Here is a 19,963-nt window from a genome sequence, read left to right as displayed (position 1 = left end):
GAAAAGATTGTTGAGGCTTTATTTTGCTCATACACCAAAAATATTTTTTCATGGAATCAAGAAGCATATCTCTTATCTCTTCATTTCTTCCTCTCAGCAACAACATCCCCAAATGATGCTGATGTTGCCGCTGTTGCCAGCCCAATAGAGGAGCTGGTGGCAAGTGTTAAGAGGAGGTCCCAGCGTCTTTATAAGGACAGTGACGGATGCAAAGGACGTGCCCGAATCCGCCGAAAGATCAGGGAGGAAAAAAAAATCGTAAATTCTGTAGTGGAGAAGTATAACACCTTGGTTCCTAATGCAGAAAAACTGACATTGGACACCATTCTATCTGACGAGATTGTTTGGCCATGGCAGCTTACACACGGTGGTATGTACACAATTCCGTTGACTTTGTGCAATAGTCACATAGTAGGACAAAATCTGTCATGCCTCGATTGTAACCCCAGAAAATATTGAAATACTAATCTTAATTACAACCGACTTATGTTTCATCTATGTATTTCAGACTCTGTAGATCTAAGGACAAAGAGGAAGGCGTTCGACATTGTGATGGCAGTAAGGAGACTTGAGGAGGAGAAGAGGATTCTTATTGCAGAGATGAACAAGCATTGGAAGTCTCTTTGCACCCGTGCAGACACCCTGAAGCAGATGTCATCCCAGCTTTCTAATGTGACATCAGGTATGTATTTGTTATACTTGGCATACATTACAATGTTTCTGAATGTTTCTGATTAATAAAGGCTCAATGTGTTTTAACATGTAAGGTGAGACGTGGGGCCTGCTTCAAGATGGTATCCGAGGTCTACAGAGCTTGACGATGAAGAACAAGGAAGCAAGCAACAGCCTGGCAAAGCATGCAAAGAAATGTTATGTTCAAGTTCTGACTGAAACCGAAATTAACTTCGATAGTGATTCTGAGGAGTACCATACCAGCAGTGACTCTGAGCAAGACTAAACATGGCCAGAGTCCTTTTTTATGCGGTTGTGTGCTGGGGAGGCAGCATTAAGAAGAGGGCCGCTGGGACAGGTTGGTAAGGAAAGCTGGCTCTGTGTTTGGCATGGAGCTGAGGTTAATCATTTAACAAACTGAGGATAATTTGCAGTAGCAGTCTTCTGTCATGCTCAAAAACGAGGAGGTCATTTGTCCCCAGGGCAAACCAGCAACTCAATGTCACAGAAAAGGTTAGGGGAGAAATGGACTTTTCAGCATGAGTCTCACCCTGCGCCAACCATCACATCACTTTGTCTATTGTCTAGTATCCACTATCCATTTCACTGTCTTACAGGCTACATTAGCCCCTCTACACATTCTGGGCTGTGGTCCCAACATTTACCCCTGTTGGCTTGTATAATCTTTTTTTTTTTTTTTAGAAATATATTTAAGTTTCTGTTGTTCTATTTATTTGATCTTCTTTGTATTGTTTTTGTTAAGCAATACTATTACACTCTTTTTTTCCATAGTCATATTAAACATGCACAGCTTTGCACTGATTAAATCCCTGCAATGTTTACTTTTGCACTACCACCACTGCAAATCACTCCATAGCTGCCCATCATGTATCACAGGGTCAGTCCCTACCAGGCCTTTGTAATCACTCGACATGCTCTTCACTTTTTGCATTTGTGATTTTTGTTATGTGTCTGAGCTATGTGTGTTGTTTTTGTATAAGCTAATAAATGCCTAAAATGTGGTGTGTCGTCTTAAGTACAGTGTTTATACTAGGGGGAAGAAGACATTTCATCATGACAGTTTCCTCCATCTCCTAGATACATCTTACATGGATACACAGATAACATTTATTCATGAGATCATATGGTTTATATGTATTTCTTTAATGTTATTATTTCTGTCTTATTGCCAGGGAAGCTGGATTGCTTTGTTAATTGATATTTTTAAAACTATAATGCTACATCTATCAACATTTATTTAGATGTTATCATGGTATTCATTACATTATTTTAATTATGTCATTCCAGTATTATTATTGGTGAAACATTACAGTATGCTGTCAGACAGAACACTACAATGTGGGCTGAGCGGGTCACATATGAATCCCATATCCCTCAATGCAGGTCAGGGGGTCTTTAACGCCAGTATAGCTTCAATGTACACATTTAATCAGTGGTTTTGTCACCAGCAACAACACTTTGCTCAGTTTTGAACTTTTCGAGTGTAGTTGAAGCCCATTCACAGCAGACAGCAGAAAAACAGAGTCGAACAAGTCCACCCACCCAGCCCGGAAGAACTACAAGTAACACTAGCTTTGTAACTGTGTTCTGTGGGTGTCTCTAGTTGAAGTTGTAGTTTCAAAATATATTGGTATATTTCTCATAAGTAGAAGTTGGCAGTGTAGAATTTTGGATATACCCTGTTTTTGGGGGGGATGGGGAACACACTGGTCTCATCAGATTTAAAAAATTGAATCGTTAAATAAGTCAAAATAGCTTATTACCACATTTGACAGTGCTTACAGTGGTTAAACATTGGAGACCATATCTGCATGACGGCTAAGGTCCAGAGCTTTCTATAAGAGCTGGTCCTATGTGTGTAGCACATTCTGTTGCTAAATGACAAGCCTGTACAAACATGTACTGGGTTCAAGGTTCAGAGCAGAGGTCAATAATTCAAATCAGGAGTAATGTATCCTCTTCAGACTGACATATGTTACTGTTGAGGTTTGAGACCTTTCCAATGATGTGCTTGCTATAGTCCTATGACAACGTTTACATTTTTACATATAATCATGAAGCCCATTTTGCAGGCGATAGCCTCCTTTATTGTCCCCAGAGGGATATTTGCCTTGAGTTCAAATACTTCACACATAAAACTTAACATATTATTTTATCATACATCCGACATTTACTTACAATAAAAAACAACATAAACAAATGTTAACATAAACATAACATTTCTTTGCATGCTTTGCCAGGCTGTTGCTTGCTTCCTTGTTCTTCATCGTCAAGCTCTGTAGACCTCGGATACCATCTTGAAGCAGGCCCCACGTCTCACCTTACATGTTAAAACACATTGAGCCTTTATTAATCAGAAACATTCAGAAACATTGTAATGTATGCCAAGTATAACAAATACATACCTGATGTCACATTAGAAAGCTGGGATGACATCTGCTTCAGGGTGTCTGCACGGGTGCAAAGAGACTTCCAATGCTTGTTCATCTCTGCAATAAGAATCCTCTTCTCCTCCTCAAGTCTCCTTACTGCCATCACAATGTCGAACGCCTTCCTCTTTGTCCTTAGATCTACAGAGTCTGAAATACATAGATGAAACATAAGTCGGTTGTAATTAAGATTAGTATTTCAATATTTTCTGGGGTTACAATCGAGGCATGACAGATTTTGTCCTACTATGTGACTATTGCACAAAGTCAACGGAATTGTGTACATACCACCGTGTGTAAGCTGCCATGGCCAAACAATCTCGTCAGATAGAATGGTGTCCAATGTCAGTTTTTCTGCATTAGGAACCAAGGTGTTATACTTCTCCACTACAGAATTTACGATTTTTTTTTCCTCCCTGATCTTTCGGCGGATTCGGGCACGTCCTTTGCATCCGTCACTGTCCTTATAAAGACGCTGGGACCTCCTCTTAACACTTGCCACCAGCTCCTCTATTGGGCTGGCAACAGCGGCAACATCAGCATCATTTGGGGATGTTGTTGCTGAGAGGAAGAAATGAAGAGATAAGAGATATGCTTCTTGATTCCATGAAAAAATATTTTTGGTGTATGAGCAAAATAAAGCCTCAACAATCTTTTCATATTTCTCTGTAACTGAGAGGCTACACTTGTAGCTAAGTTTGAGTATAGTTCGGTTCTTTATTGTCCCCATGGGGATAATCTTGTCCACACGTCATCAGCAATCAGAGTATGTGCTCTTTGACTACGATTACAATGAGCCTCTTTGGAATTGCAGCCAAGCTTAGTCAGAAGTGATACATCAAGCACCATATCAAACAGTATAAAACAGTATATCCTACCTTCTGCCCACTCATTGACATCAAAGATCCACCTCTCCAGTTGACTGTCTGAGATGTCCATTACCGTTTTCATGGCCTCCAGGTTATGCAACTGGCATTGCAGGGCTATTTTGGCCTTCAAACATAAATGACAATGAGGGAAACGCCTACAACTTTGACAATAATTGTTGATAAGGATTGTGAAGTACCTTCACTATTAGAAAACCACATACAACACTAATTAAATATACAGTATATTCGTATGTACTTGGACTATCAATATATATGGTATGAACATTTAATATTTTATTTTACAATATCGCTATGCATTTTGCATAAGGGAAAACTGGTGTCTTTACCTTCCGATATCGGCGGGCAAGGGTAGAAGCCAAGTTGTCAAACTTTTGTTGGTTCCAGCGCATGGCCATGATCGTCAGCATGTCTATGCGTCCTGCAAAAATAAAAAATATGAGATTATCACCTTTCTTTCCAGTAGCAGTAGGAGAAGAAACTGTGCAGACTTGAATCACAAACTTTTCAGAGATAATAACTTACAGTACTATGGAACTATTAATCTGCTGTCTTGTGCCATTTGATTACTGTCCCATGATGAAAGGGTTAGGTAAATAGCACAGGATAGTGAAGAAATAGCATGAAACAGTGGCGCAGGACAGTAGTCAAATGGCATAGAGCACTATGGCAGGACAGTAGGTGAATGGTACTCTGATGTCAAGTCAAGTCAAGTTTATTTGTATAGCGCTTTTCACAATACAGATTGTATCAAAGCAGCTTCACAGTATTACATTAAAATAATACAACAAAGTTTGTTTCAAGAGGAATTTATTGATTGATAAAATTAAATTAAATATCCCCAAAATATCCCCAACTGAGCAAGCCAAAGGCAACAGTGGCAAGGAACCAAAAAACTCCATCAAGTGACCTAATGGTGTCCTAAAACTCCATCAGGTGACCTAATGGAGAAAAAAAAACCTTGGGAGAACCCAGGCTCAGTCGGGGGCCAGTTCTCCTCTGGCATTTATGAGCTAGAGGCCGGATTGTAGTTTGAACTGTAGGATTATATGAATGCCTGGCTGAAGAGATGCGACTTTAATCTAGTTTTAAACTGGGAGAGCGAGTCTGAGCAACGAACAGTATCAGGAAGACTATTCCAGAGTTTTGGAGCCAAATGTGAAAATGCTCTCCCTCCTTTGGTGGTTCTGGATATCCTAGGTATGACCAAAAGCCTTGAATTTAGTGATCTTAAAGAGCGCGATGGATTATAGGGTGATAGAAGATCCGTTAAATAGACTGGAGCTAAGCCGTTTAGGGCTTTATAAGTCAGTAGCAATATCTTATAATTAATACGGAGCTTTATAGGTAACCAATGCAGTGATGATAAAATCGGTGTTATATGATCATATTTTCTTGATCTCGTAAGAACTCTAGCGGCGGCATTTTGGACTAACTGTAGCTTGTTTATTGAGGATGCAGGACAACCAGCTAATAAAGCATTACAGTAATCCAGTCTCGAGGTCATGAATGCATGAACTAACTTTTCTGCATCAGAAACTGATAGCATATTACGTAGCTTAGCAATGTTTCTAAGTTGGAAAAAGGCTGTTTTTGTAACATATGAAATATGATTTTCAAAAGACAGGTTGCAATCGAGTATAACACCCAGGTCTTTTACTGTAGAGGATAAAGTAACAGGACATCCTATGATGTTAAAGTTGTATTGTGCGAGGTTTTGTGGGCGGTTTTTTGAACCGATAAGTATTACCTCTGTCTTGTCTGGATTTAATAAAAGAAAATGACGCGTCATCCAATCTTTTATATCTTTAACACACTCTGTCAATTTGGAAAATTTAGCGTTTTCATCCGGCCGTGATGAAATATATATTTGAGTGTCATCAGCATAACAATGGAAACTAATTCCATGTTTCCTTATAATATTTCCAAGTGGCATCATATATATTGAAAATAACAGAGGGCCTAATACAGATCCCTGCGGCACTCCATAGTTTACTGGAGTTATGATCGATTTTTCTCCATTTAAATAGACAAAATGGTAGCGGTCAGATAGGTATGATTTGAACCAGCTTAGTGCTTGTCCTTGAACACCAGTATAATTTTGTAGTCGATCTAAGAGTAATGTGTGATCTATAGTATCGAACGCAGCACTAAGATCAAGTAAAACTAGTATTGAGATACAGCCTTGGTCAGAAGCTAAAAGTAAATCATTTGTGATTTTAACGAGCGCAGTTTCAGTGCTATGATGCGGTCTGAATCAAGACTGAAACTTTTCATAGATATCATTTTGTTGCAAGAAAGAGCCCAGTTTCTAATATTTTAGACATAAATGGAAGATTTGAAATGGGTCTATAATTTGATAAGATTTCAGGGAAAGAAAATGTCATGGACAATCATTTTTTCTTACCTCACATTTGAAATCATGAGCTTTGGCATGAAAAACAGAAAGAAATGGCCTCATGGTGAGGAGATCCTGAAGCTCAGGGCATTTCTCTGTCACTCTCTGGAGGTAAGGCCAGTATTTGCATGCCACATCCATTGCAAAAAATGTAACTGGCTTACAGGCCATTTGCTTTTGTAGGTACAGGGGGTAGGCAAAAATCTCCCCCCTGAACATATGACGACATGACGACATACCCCATGACGGTGAGAACCCCATGACGACATACAGCGAGTTCCAGGCCCTCCTCGTCTGTTTTTCCTGAGGACTTCTGAGACGTTTCACGCGCCGCTGACCATTGCCCTCCACAGACACCTCTTCCAGAGACCTAAAACTTGGAAGATGAACAGTCCAAACTTGTTCAAACAAAGTACTCTGTAGGACGTGGTGTTTTATAGGTAAATATAGTGAAGTTGTGCAAGTTTACATGACTGGTTGAGGTATGGACATAGTCCACGAATTTTGCAACGTCATCATCATTCGCGATGAACACGCCATCAAAGATGGCTTTTTCCTCCGATCTAAATAAAAGAGATACATATTAAAGGTGCTGTAAGCGATGCCACGCGTTTTTTAGGCCAAACATTTTTTTGTCACATACAGCAAACATCTCCTCACTATCCGCTAGCTGCCTGTCCCCTGAACACACTGTAAAAAAACACGGTCTCTGTAGACACCACAGGCTCCACAAACGGCAACAAAAAGAAACTGGGCTCACCCGCACCACGAAACACAACAAACAGTGCTCCAGCCAATCACCGACAAGAAGTATTTGAGTGTGGGGTTTAGGGGGTTAGTGCGCGTGCACATGAAGTGGGTGTGTGGAGGAGAGAGAAGCATGAAGAGGGAAGTTTGAATTATGGCCGAAACACGACATTTCCGATGAACAAATTGCAAAGAAGAGGGACAAGGATAAGGAACGCGTGAAGTCCCGAATTTACATCGGAAAAACCTTTTAAAGGTGGGAGAACTCCGCCGGCAGAAGGGCTTCCGATCCACATTCAGTTGCTCTGTTTTTGCAGAACAGGTAAATCCATATTTCTTTCTAAATTGACGTTAATGTTCGCCAAACCAACACAAGGATGTAATTAGCTAGAACTATGCAGTCAGCGTTAACTTTGGTGAATACAACATATATGTTTCTAGCAGAGCTCAATCTCTATTGTAAATGATCAAGCAAATTCACAGTAGGGCGACAATTTGTGTGAATGATTGTTTTCATCCACTGTTTGTTATGAATTTGAATGTTCATTTATAGGCTGTTGACAACTTTGACTAAATTTGTTTACGCCGCCGCCGTTGTTTATGCTCACTGGGAAACGCGAAGCTACGTTATCTTGCTATTATTGCGTCCTTGTATGGGAGCTATAGTTATAGCTTCAGGTGGCAAAACGATTTTAAAATAATGTTTCTCTTTTTCTGCATTCTGTTCTGCAATATATAAAACCCTTTATCTAACTTGGCGACATTACACATTGAATGAAGTATCAGTAAAACGTAACTTTGTTTGTAATGACTACTTTGACTTTCCTTTATGCCGGAAGGGAGGGGAGGAGGGAGGAGACGGGATGAGGAGAAGGGAGGGTCTAGCTAGCCTCCGTTTTGTTTGACAACAATTCGAATGTCAACAAGAAGTTACGACTCCCGGCATCGCTTACAGCACCTTTAACTTTAAATATTCATATGATTTTGAATTCACAGCAGTTACTTTCAAAGTAATGGACCGTCAATGCACACACAGTACCTTGCTGCACTCTTGAATCTGTAGTGCTTACGGTTTCCATCAACGGATACTGCAAGCATGTCTGGGTTGCACGCTGGGCAGTCAAAGTGGTCCTCCTGGCATAATTTGTCCACTTCGAATCGGACAGCTTCCCACTCCAAGAAGCTTTTCCGGAAGCTGTCTGCTGTGATGTTTCCGCTCTGTTTCAAAGAAGAGTTCAGTAAAAGAGAACAAAAGAGAACAGTAAAACGGATCAAATTAAACAATATACGACACTGAAGTAAAATGTTCTAAATGGATATATTTTGGGATGTTTGTACAAACTTTGTTACCACTCCTTAGAATACATATCAAAGGAAATAAACAATGTGTAAACTTCACTCATACACTATACACTGGTGTATTTGGGGAACCTGGCCATTAAACATACAGGATATTGTTTGACATTCAGTCTAAATCTATACGCAAAGAGGGCTACAACGGCTTCCATACTGTTTAGAATTAAGCCTGTGCAATGTTTAGCCCATTAATCCAAGGGAACACTTCTGGGATCAGGAAATGATATTGGGGAGAAGATGTCAAAGTCGGTAGCCATTGGAGTTGAATTTGAGATCTTCAGAATGACCTGTTTTTCCATAAATGTCTCAGTGCAAACTGCTGATGAGAGAACATGCAGGGCAGGACTTAGGTTGGTGGGGGCCCCTGGGCTTGAGTCACTTTCGGGCCCTGCCTTCTAGGCTATACATTACTTTAAATAGAACACAAATGATACATACACAAGCTATGTATTAGAGCTACACAATTCTGGATAAACTGAGAATAAAAAGTAGAGATCACGATTCTGAACAAACAACTAAACAAAATAACATAATTTATGTTAATTGCTGAAGTCTATTAAAAATGTTTAATTAATCTGAATTATAAAAAAATAAAAAAAACTTTGGTTTGAATGAATGATTCAATTCCTCAATCAAATACACTTGTTTCATAGATGAATCAGCATTTTTGAACGAATCTCCTGAATGAACGATTCAATGACAAATGTTTTTTTAAAAGTCATTTGTCGCCATCTGGTGGCGTAACAATATAATCGATCCAATCGTTATTTGAAGTGCAAAGCTACTTTCAAAAGGTGACTGGTACCGTAGACAGTGTTACATGTTAAAAAAACGTAATCATTTATTTATATGACCACTGATTGAAGCTTGAAAAAGTTTTTTCCAATAAATACATAATGATTAAAAAAGTTCAAAGTGATCATAAGTTTATTGCAATGCACAAATGTCTTGGTCAGAATGAGAATAAAACACTTATTTACCTGGAAAACATATGTTTTGATTGTGGCATTTCTTTGAGATTTAGAATCCAGTATTCCTATAGGCTAATTATTGTTTCTTTTATGAATTTAATAAAGAACTCTGTCTCGTATTCTGTCCAAACGATCCATGTAGGCTACTTTTGTGCCTATTCGTTTTTCCTTTTTTAACCCGTAATTGAAAAACGAAAAATGAACGGTTGTTGTCTTTTTAAAACGCAAAGTTGAACACCAAAATTTTTATTTGAACTGGCTACACCAACTGCTGCGCAAAAAAGTAAATATCGACGAATTTTCAGATTTTTGCCCCTTTATTAAACATTTAAAATATTCACAAATTAATATGGAAAACATGTCGATTTGACTGGTTTTCTAAGGCCAAATTAGAACATGGAATTGATGTTTTTCCGCAGTGCTGAATGAGAAGAGCCATTAATATTATTAATAAACTATTGTTTTGGCTAAAATCACATCTCCATCTCCGCTGTTAAGCAGATGCGCTTTTGGAGAGAAATGCACCTTTCATACAGATTAATCAGAAGGTATTAGATTTCGATTCGAATTTGTTCGATTTAAAGTGGACATTTCAAGCTTTAGCCTACATAAGCTATATTTTGTTTCAGTTCTCGCGCTCCAGTTTACGGAGATCATGAAAGCGTCTGATTGTTTTATTTTATTTTACAAAAGCACAACATTTTCTTGTTATTGTGAGTTTACACAAATAAAAGTAGATGGGAATAATGTATTATTATTTTCTGTATGACAAGAAATGATAGAGTAGCCTAGGCTATTTTAAGTTGTTTCCACTGTTGATAGGAAAATGCAAGTGTTCGCGCTCGCGCCTCCGTGTCATGCAGTGCGCGCTCCACACTCAGCTTTGTTCCTTTTTTGCATAAAAGCGTCTTCTAAATATAGCCTATTAAATGTTATGATAAAATAATATTAAATTATTATTATTTGCGTAGCTATACATGGACCTCAAACACACCGCGTCTTCTAAGTCAGGTGACTGTAAATGCGCAAAAACGGTTTCCATTGCAGTTTTGCGAAATATTCCTTTTTCGAATTGCCTGAAAAACCTCCTCATGAGAGCGTAAAAACTTTTTTGCGATAAACGGGAGTTTTTGCGAAATTGACGTGTTTCCATTGTGCTTATTTTCAATTCGCAATTTCAATTTGCGCAATTTGAAGGTTAATGGAAACGCGGCTACTGTCTAATGCGGACAGGTTTTTTCAACGGTTCGGCAGTAAACGAGGCACTACGTAACTGCCAATAACCAATCAGCAAACCTCAAGATGACTGACATTTAATTTAGCTAATTAAATTACATTTTTCATGGCAGGGCAGGGCCAGGTAACAATGCTAGACCAATCAACAAACTTTAAATGAAAAATTAAATGACTGACATATTATTGAAAAAATCTAACGTAAACGGGCGGGGCCCCCTATTGGGCGGGGCCCATGGGCTTGAGCCCAGTCAAGCCCAATGGTAAGTCCGGCCTTGAGAACATGAGTTTATGGTTGTCTATAAAGGGTCTAATGGCTCTGTTCATGTGTACTATCATCATCATCATCATGCCCTCATAGTATTATATATGGAGTTACGCAATTATTACCACAAATACTTACACGGCCAAAGCGAACAGTGCGTTGATCCAGCATTCTAAGAAATGCTTGGCTAGACATCCCTGGTGCAGCCATCTTCAGCTCTTCAAAAGAAAAAAGGACATCTGTTGCGTACACAGTTGAATAGTGAGAAGTGGCAGGCCAGTAGTCATTACGGATCAGGTCATCCACTCCAGGACTCCAAGTGGCTTCACATGCTTTGCATATAATCTGAGGCAATCTGAGATCATATCGCCCTGGAAAAAGAAGGAAATATATACACAAAGTTAATTCTGACAGACCAAACTGTGTCATTCTGACAACTGATATGGGAACATTTGACTAAGGATGGATCAGGAGGACACTTCTACAAACATTTTGTAAGGCACTCTATAGGAAGTCACACTTTTGTCAGGCAAATTAACTATCCCCATTCAAACAAAGGTTAATTGTTTTCCTCCACATAGGTGGGCCCAGCCAATCTAATCAACACACAACCTATTGACACCTCTGGATTTCCATCCATGATAAAGAAAATCAGAGAAAATCAAAAAGAAAATTCTACAGAAGTGACCCCCACCCAAACCCATAAAGTTCTTCTTACCATTCATTGTAACCACAACTATGGACTGTCCTGCGATGACACTGGACGATACTTGTAGACAACCGCATATTGTCTCTGGCATCTCCAAAGGAACAAGACGCTCTTAAAAACAAACAAAAAAACACATGGATGAGAATTAAACAATAACATTTGTTTACTGGAAACTATTTTAAACAAGATGCACTTGACGGCTTCATCGACCTATCAGAAAACAGCATTTCGTTTTTCAGTCAAGTCTAAGAATGTGACTTAAAAACTACAACTTACCACACTGGGTTAGAACCCTCTCCACAACACAAGTTGTGGGAGGCAATGGATGAAAAAATGCAAGTGTCATCGAATCCCTGTTGTGGAACACTTGACCTTGGTGGACCCTGACATCACACTGGCCACAGAGGAATGGGTGTGGTCGGCAGTCACAACAACGGATAACGGCTGGACCATTTCCACAATGTTGGCAGATCCGAGTTGCCGCATGTTGTCGAGCCACCATGGTGTTGACCAGTCGGGGTCTCTCTTTCTCCCACCACCCTGATATGAGGCTCTTTCGAGTCGACCAGTCTGCTGAGGCTTGAAGTGCCATTTCATCTTCATGTATGTCCTCACCCAGTGAGCGTTTAAGCTCTTGAAGGAAGGACTCTGTTAAAACAATGCACAATATTTAAAAACAGTAGCATTGAACAATGGCGATTTTATAATAAATGAACATACTGTTTTGAACCAGTGAAGTCAAAATAAATAACACACCTGCAGAAACGGAAGGAAAGTCAATGGTCATTTCCGCACTGGTTTCCGGAGCCCTGACATGAGAGACACCAGTCTTTCGACTCTGGCTGTGACTGGGACCTGCTGTAGCAAAAAAGCTGTTGCTTTTTACACTCAATGACACAAACTTTACCTGATGCTAGGCACAGGTACGTAATAATAACCTCAGATATATTCTAATTCAGACCCATGACTTGTGATTATGTGGTATACCTTTCCAAGATACAAAACTAGATCTGGAGTCTACATTTTAATAAACATTAATGTAGAAAAAATCTTACCTGCTTGTTTCCGGGATGATCTGGGCCTGCCGTAAATAATGTTTCCCTCACTGTCCCTCTTAATCCACCTAACATCTTGCTTGCTGTTTGATGGCCGGCTGGTGGACGGATTACTGGTGGAAGGCTGACTGGTGGATGGTTCTGCTTCCTGGTGCATGCCAATGAGCTGTTGGAGGTGAGCTTGATGTTCAGCCTGATCAACAAGGTCACTCATCTCATTCAGGAGACGGTCCATCTCAGGATCAGACATGGTCAGTAAGACAGCAAGAGAGAGAGAACACAATACAACAGTAGAGAGAGTAACAAGATACAAGACAAATGTGGCTCTTAAAAGTGCTTTTTTTTCCGATGTAATGAGGTGATGTTTTTTTTTTTAAAGGACAGGGATTAAGGAACCTGCAGAGAAAGAGAAGAACAAATCAAAAAAGAATAGATCACCAAACTACATATTACAATATGAATAACTACTAGGCTAAGAAGTTAAGTAAATGGTGCTCTTGTTCATTCATGCAATCACAATATCATAAAAAATGAATGGCTTTAAAAATAAGTTTTTGTGTGAGCTTTAGGGTTCATGATATTTTGAACACATCCTTGTGTTTGGATAAACAAACAGGAATAACATGATCAGGATACTTGTATAAACTTTGCCTTGCCAGACTTAAACTATATATATATATATATATATCCCCAATAATCCCTCAATAAGCATTTACACGTCCAAAATAAAATTATGAGTTTATTTCCACACAAAATGGACTATATAGGCGCTTGCAACAGACTCATTGCCACCAAAGCGCTTTACAGATTGCCTCACATTCACCCATTCATTCATTCATTCATACACCGACGACGGTACCCTGATATATATATAGGCCTACAACATGTTCTTTTTTTTTATAAACTCGTAATTGTATTACTTTTGGACGTATAAATGCTTATTCATTTCTCTTTCTTATGAGACTGTTGTAAGCGACTTACCGTGGTGGAATCGCGCTGGGCAATGGTTTCTGCGATGGTCGCACACAGTGACGTGTTGCACAAAATTGCGCCAAAATATCAATCATAATTAAAAAGTACAGTCTTAATATTTTTTTATAATATTTTTTAATATAATTTTAAAGGGTCAGCATAAATGTCTAAGTGAAGGAAACACGGGTATATGTAGCCATTACATTTAAACACACCACTTCCCAGAATGCATCCATCACTTTGCCAAAGGATATGTCCATATTAAGCAATATAAACATTTCTGCAGTAGGCTATTTAATTTATTACAACATCATAATCAGTATTGAGATGAAAGTTCTATAAAAGTAGGCGAATATTGTTTATTAATTTTTTTTGACGCAAAAAAAAAGCAAAGTTGTAGGCTCACTATAGTATAAGCAATTGCAAATTGAAATACCATCGGCAAAATATCCCACCTAAATTAAGGCATGTTTTAAGCCTACAGCAAATATGCAGTCCTGCAATTATGTCGTTTTAATGTAGGCCAAAATTATATATAAAAAAAAAAAAAAGAGAGAGAGAGAGAGAAAAAAGTCGTGATACCGATTTAGTCAAGGGTTTCTGCCCTACGAAAATGTATGGTCACCGCGCCAATGATTGTAACAGTATATGCGCCGCACGCTACTGTAAAATACACATTTGCAGCATAATTAATCGCCTGAAACCATACTTTCCAGCTGGATGGATAACCCCCATTGCGTCAAAATCCAAAGATGAGGGATTTGCATTCAAATATCGGACGACCCTCTCCGTTGTCAAGCGACGAATGGGGGTAGCTACCCTCAACGTCGGCTTATGGACGTGAGGGGGAAATGATCAAACTATGTGATCTACAATTATAAAATATCCCACCTTTAAGGCACGTGTTAAGCATACAGCAAATATAAAGTCCTGTAATTATGTAATTTTAATGTAACCCAAAATTATATAAAAAAGAGAAAGGAAAAGTCGTTATACCGATTCAGACAAGGGTTTCTGCCCCACGAAAATGTATGGTCACCGCGCCAATGATTGTAACAGTATATGCGCCGCACGCTACTGCAAAATACACATTTGCAGCATAAAATCAGTCGCCTAAAACCATACTTTCCAGCGCAGGCAAACCGCTGGATGGGTAACCCCATTTCGTCAAAATTCAAAGATGAGGGATTTGCACTCAAATCTATCGGACGACCCTCTCCGTTGTCAAGCGACGAATAGGGGGTACCCTCAACGTCGGCCTTTGGACGTGAGGGGAAAATGACCAAACGGCAGTATGTGACGAATAGGGGTGAGACCGTGTTGCAAACACATGTATGATGCGAAAACAAAACCATCGAGCGAAATACCGGAGTGAACATGGCTGTGAACGACTTTTGCAGATTATGTGAAGTAAATCTACGCATCCACGGTACAATCAGCGTCTACGTCACGGCTCTCAGCCCGCCCTCTGTTCGTTGATTGTTTTGAGGCCGGAGGAAAACAGGGAAAACGGTCGCTATCTCAGACTGAGTACAGAAGCGAACTGAAATTGAGCGGAAGTACGAAGTCTGACGTAGTCAGGCTAAGGCTGTGTGTCCACCAAACCGTTTTTAGCCAGCTGATAACGCCTAGCTGTGAGTGCTTGAGAGCGTTTTGGCAGCGTTTGGCTTTTTTTTTTCCAGTAGAGATGCTTTGCTTCTTGTTATTATACGGAATATTCGCGAAAGTGTTACTAGTATCTCATTTCACAGATTGTTTGTTTCTGTGTTGTTTCTATATAAAAATGTCGATAGATTATAAAGTATTTGCTCTGGCTCTAGTTTAAAATTATTTTGTTTAATTATTATGCTTGTTGTTGTCATCTGTTTACTTTGTACGAGCAGAGTGTGGCGGTTGTGTGTTATTAGTCCCGCCCCTCCTCCACTGTGATTGGACGGCTGGGTAAAAAGTGACAGTGATGAGCGCTGCATTTTACCCAAAGTTGAACATTCTTCAACTCTTGGCGACCGGTAAAGTGTCACTGAGTGTAAAACGCAAAAGGCGAAGCTTGAATTTCCAGGTATGTCCCTCTTTGGCGAATGTATTTTCAAGATAGTCCCGCCCCTCCTCCACTGTGATTGGACAGCTGGGTAAAAAGTGACAGTGATGAGCGCTGCATTTTACCCAAAGTTGAACATTCTTCAACTCTTTGCGACCGGTAAAAAACGACGAATGCTCAGTGCATCAGCGTGAAAAAGACACTCAGCGGCGCTCCCACTGAAAACTATTGGAAAAATATGCCAGTCGCGTGAAAAAACGCTTTCGTGGACACAGGGCCTTATTCATTGTAGAATCAAAAAGGATTTAAATATTAATAATGAGTGAATGCAAGTACATTGATATAAAGCAAGACAGTTGAAAAGGCTTTAGAAAGACAAACCTCTCTCACTCTTCTTTTCAAAACCTTGGAGTAGTCAAAGTTGTTTTGCCTCACTCTCCTACAGCATTCTGGACACTCATCTGAAAGACAGTCAATATAACATTGAAATAAGTATACCAATATACCAGTATAGACAATACCTAACTGTGACGGCAGAATCAATGTGTAGTTGATACATCATATCATTTTAAATAGAGAAAATGTACTTAACACTTTTTTTTTTGCTTCATCTTGCTGGCTACCCTCTGTTGGACTGGATCTGTATAAAAAACATACAAGATAACACATTTTATTAAACACTATTTCTGTCAAGACCACTATCGTCAAATATGATTGACAGTTAGCATATAGTTTGGATTGGTGGTATGGTTCTGTTCTGGGCAAGAACTCCCAGCACATCCATGCAGCCTAGCATAGAATCATAAGAGCAGACATAAATGTATTGCAGATATCATTAATTCATTTGAATGTACAATATAATTAAGAGAATTTAAGTCTGATTCAGGGGTAATCAGAATGCTATAATGACTGACGAGAGGTGGAGCTGGGGATGGAGGAGGGTAATTGGCTCCTGAGAAACGCGATAGCTGCTGATAATACTGAAGGAGCTTATACATGTATACAGTAATAGACGTTACTGTATATAGGCGTCGTATTCCTATAGGTAGACGTGGATCAGCTGATGCGAGCTTGACTAATGTGACCTGCCAGAACTGACGCTATGCTTAATATTTAAATACAGTAAGTTTACTAATTTACTAGTCTAAATGACTAATTTAGAATATACAGTATCGGTCAAAAGTTTGGACACGCTTTCCCATTCTCTTGGATGGGTAGGTGGGTTCAAACTTTTGACTGGTACTATATTAAAAAAACATAGTTCTGTGATAACATACTTATTAACACAGTTCTAATAAAACATTACTGACTAATAAGGAAATATACTTCACTTTGTCTTTTTTTTGCTTTCTGGCCCCAGGGTCTTGTGGCTTTTGATGAGCCTGTGGTCTCAGTGGCAGTAGCTTCTGGAGTGCCGTTGGTCTCAGTGGCTTCTGGAGGTGCTGTAGTTTCTGTGCTACTTGTGGCCTTCTTCTGTCTTTGAAAATGAACTTGCAGACAAGACAAACATCACACACAAGAAAAATTAAACGGTTTGCCTTAATCTCAGTGCCCCTTTATTCCATATAGCCTATGACTAATTATTGAACCACAAGGAAGAGGACCTGCGGGCGAGTGATGATAACAGGCTAGTATATATAATAAGATTGATTTGTACATTACTTGTGTTATGCTATGATTAAAAAGTAAAATTAATTATCTACAGTCTATATCAACAAATATAGTCATCGAGTTCCTAGTCAAGGTAATGCTGTCTCTTAATGTCTGATCAGAGCATTCTAGATTTTCTGCCTACTTTTTATCTAGCATTTTGACTTGGCTTAACTGCTAAAGAAAACAATTGGGTGATCACATGCTGCTTTATCCTATTATGGCTGAAAGTAATGCTCATACTTTGCATCAATAGAAAAATAAAGATAATGATACTTGTGGGTTCACATTGCTTTGGGTTCCTTAGGGTTACCAGTGTTTTCAGATTAATCCAGAGCTTCATATTTGTAAAAAAAGACTTACTCTTTAGCACAGCTTCATACATATGTTTAACCCTCTGAAGCAAATCAGGATCCAAAATATAATCCCCTCCTAGGATGACATCGGCCACCAAGCTTCCTTTGCACTTCTTCCCCAAAAGTAGTATGGGGAAAAAATTAATAAATCAAGGGCAGCAAGTTTGTCAAGCTGAAATAAAAACATTATTAAATAAAAAAAAACATGCACCGAATACAATAATTTAATTTAAATATTAATTTCATGACAACTGTTTAATGGTCATATTAAATGTACAACTCATATCAAGGAATTCATTACTACTACATGTTTCACCAGCCATGTTTCCATCAAAATTTGGGGAAAAAACGTCCTCAATTTAGCAAAAACATTTTACGGTCGCTTGAGGTGGTTTTTGTCTTTTTCAAAAAAGAGTTAATGTGCTGAATGGAACATGGTAACAGCTTTGCCCAAGTTCTGACATAAAGAACATTTAAGTCACATCAATGATTAGCTGTTTACGCAGTCAGGCACATTACTAAGCGGGGGAAAAGAAACTAACCAGGAAACCCTCAGTAGCAGCGAGCGAAGAGCCCAGCACTAAATCCCCATCTGACATGCGGCGTGGGAAATGTGGTGTATGGGAAACCACTTGGGCGGTGTTGCTCGGGACCCTGAGTCTTTCTCCGGTAACGGCCCCCATAGTGCCGAGGTCCCATCTCCTAAGGGTTGGGTTGTTTGCAGCCCAAAGCTGGTGGGAAACGGGGCGGGTTAGGGACAGCTTCAGTGTGGGAGGATCCCCTCGCGGGATCTTAATGAATTCCCTCCAACCCAGTTGATAGAAATATACCTGATTGATATTTTATACTTTTTCGAAACATTTCAAAAGTTCGCTTGACAATTACATGGAAACATGGCTATTGACTGCTAAACTTTACTGTGTTAATTGACTTAACTTCATAAATTCCTATTAGAATTCTGAACTTTGACCTAACCTTACCAACACATGGCTGCTATTGAGAACAACTGTCCTGTTGTTGTTTTTCTTGACTGACTCCTTCCATTCATTTTTTTTATTTTGAAAGTTGCATCTCTTCGCTGCAACTTTTGCTTTATATGGCTGCAGTTGTTTGCAAAGCGGGCAAGCCTTGTATGCAACACTTATTAGGGTGTTGCACCCTGGGCACATTTTCTTTGAACTTCCTGGCATCTCTAAAATGAAGTAAAAAATGACATTAAAGCCTTAATACAACTTGTTTTTGGAACATGAGATCCAGTAACAAGAGGCACAATTGTAACGTTAGAATTCCTTAAACTAGGTTGTTACTATAAAGGGGGTTAGTACTACTGGCTAACCTAGCCACTTGCCAATGCCAACTGTCACGTGTCACCTATTAGCCGGGACGTCTGTATATTGGGCCTAATTGATTTGTCCCATACGCGACGTCCCTTGTCCCGTTTATTGTCTGCTACGCTGATCTAACCACTGACTGATAAAACAGCAACAGCAGCAGAGTTGCAAGCACATGTAAAGTCATGTTTTTCCTATTTCCTGTATGACTGTTAAAAGGCGCGTGACATTTGTCTGGGGTTTCTCATTCCAGATTTATGCAGTAACGTTAGGCCAAGTTATATTGTTATTATTGACACATCATGAGTCTAATGACAAAGAAATGCATCAATTATAATATTTAAGCAAAACGTGATCATTACTTATTATGAACCTCGTAACTTACCTGGCAGAGCGCAATGAGAAATGAAATCACTAAAGAAATCACCCAATCCCAAAGCGGACTGGGTACGTCTCCATAGCAACGGATGCTTAGGATCACGGGTAATGCTGGCATCCACTAATTAATTAAATTAAATTAAATGCATTACATTTATTTTAATTAAATTACTATCCAAAACAAATCCCCGTTCTCACAATCGAAGGAGAAACAATTAAAACTGATGGTCATAACGGTCGATAAGGCTCATGGGTTCTGCAGATTACTGTTAGGTTTGACACACCAAACCGATAGAAAAACGGTATTTCTCAAAAAATAAACAGCAACTTTTAGAAGCAATAGCCGTAGCACAACTCTGCAGTCTCGTTAATTAACGGGTAGAATATATTAACTATATTTTGACTGGAATGAATCACTGACGATGAGAAGCCTACAGAATAAATCAATAAAAACAATGACAAAAAAATCTCTGATTAAATGTTGAGTAATGTAGC

The 19,963-nt window shown here is 39.2% G+C and overlaps 3 protein-coding genes across 5 annotated transcripts in view; 1 reads left to right on the top strand and 2 right to left on the bottom strand.

Moving 5' to 3' along the window:
• Positions 1-1,694, top strand: part of LOC309481039 (uncharacterized protein) — a 44,502-nt gene extending 42,808 nt beyond the window's left edge. Inside the window, exons 6-8 of the mRNA XM_082145801.1 lie at positions 98-370; positions 509-682; positions 768-1,694. Of these exons, the coding sequence (XP_082001927.1) occupies positions 98-370; positions 509-682; positions 768-958 (638 nt within the window). The 3' untranslated portion in view covers positions 959-1,694. The remainder of the gene's footprint in view (positions 1-97; positions 371-508; positions 683-767) is intronic.
• A 134-nt stretch (positions 1,695-1,828) lies between these two features.
• LOC309481086 (uncharacterized protein) lies at positions 1,829-13,381 on the bottom strand. 3 transcript variants are annotated; one of them, XM_082145862.1, is made up of 8 exons: positions 8,194-8,366; positions 6,877-6,970; positions 6,647-6,783; positions 4,339-4,430; positions 4,001-4,115; positions 3,411-3,683; positions 3,099-3,272; positions 1,829-3,013 (listed from the first exon to the last, which is right to left on the bottom strand). In XM_082145862.1, exons 1-8 carry the CDS (start codon positions 8,231-8,233, stop codon positions 2,868-2,870), a joined length of 1,071 nt encoding a protein of 356 aa, XP_082001988.1. In that variant the 5' UTR covers positions 8,234-8,366; the 3' UTR covers positions 1,829-2,867. The 3 variants fall into 3 exon arrangements, with proteins under 3 accessions (XP_082001988.1, XP_082001987.1, XP_082001986.1); XM_082145861.1 differs by lacking the exons at positions 1,829-3,013; positions 3,099-3,272; positions 3,411-3,683; positions 4,001-4,115; positions 4,339-4,430 and adding exons at positions 11,118-11,350; positions 11,698-11,799; positions 11,965-12,336; positions 12,445-12,543; positions 12,744-13,381 and having other exon boundaries at positions 6,644-6,783; positions 8,194-8,372; XM_082145860.1 differs by lacking the exons at positions 1,829-3,013; positions 3,099-3,272; positions 3,411-3,683; positions 4,001-4,115; positions 4,339-4,430 and adding exons at positions 11,118-11,350; positions 11,698-11,799; positions 11,965-12,336; positions 12,445-12,546; positions 12,744-13,379 and having other exon boundaries at positions 6,644-6,783; positions 8,194-8,372.
• A 1,802-nt stretch (positions 13,382-15,183) lies between these two features.
• Positions 15,184-18,462, bottom strand: LOC309481358 (uncharacterized protein). Its single transcript, XM_082146263.1, has 4 exons — positions 18,302-18,462; positions 17,085-17,243; positions 16,346-16,393; positions 15,184-16,214 (listed from the first exon to the last, which is right to left on the bottom strand). The coding sequence occupies exons 1-3, from the start codon at positions 18,440-18,442 to the stop codon at positions 16,373-16,375; spliced, it is 321 nt and encodes a 106-aa protein (XP_082002389.1). The 5' UTR covers positions 18,443-18,462; the 3' UTR covers positions 15,184-16,214; positions 16,346-16,372.
• Positions 18,463-19,963: the final 1,501 nt, after the last annotated feature.

Source organism: Leuciscus leuciscus (assembly GCF_965113295.1).
Source record: "Leuciscus leuciscus genome assembly, chromosome: 1".
Lineage (NCBI taxonomy): Eukaryota > Metazoa > Chordata > Actinopteri > Cypriniformes > Leuciscidae > Leuciscus > Leuciscus leuciscus.
Note: the sequence above shows the minus strand (reverse complement) of the source record. Positions and strands in the feature narration are given on the sequence as shown.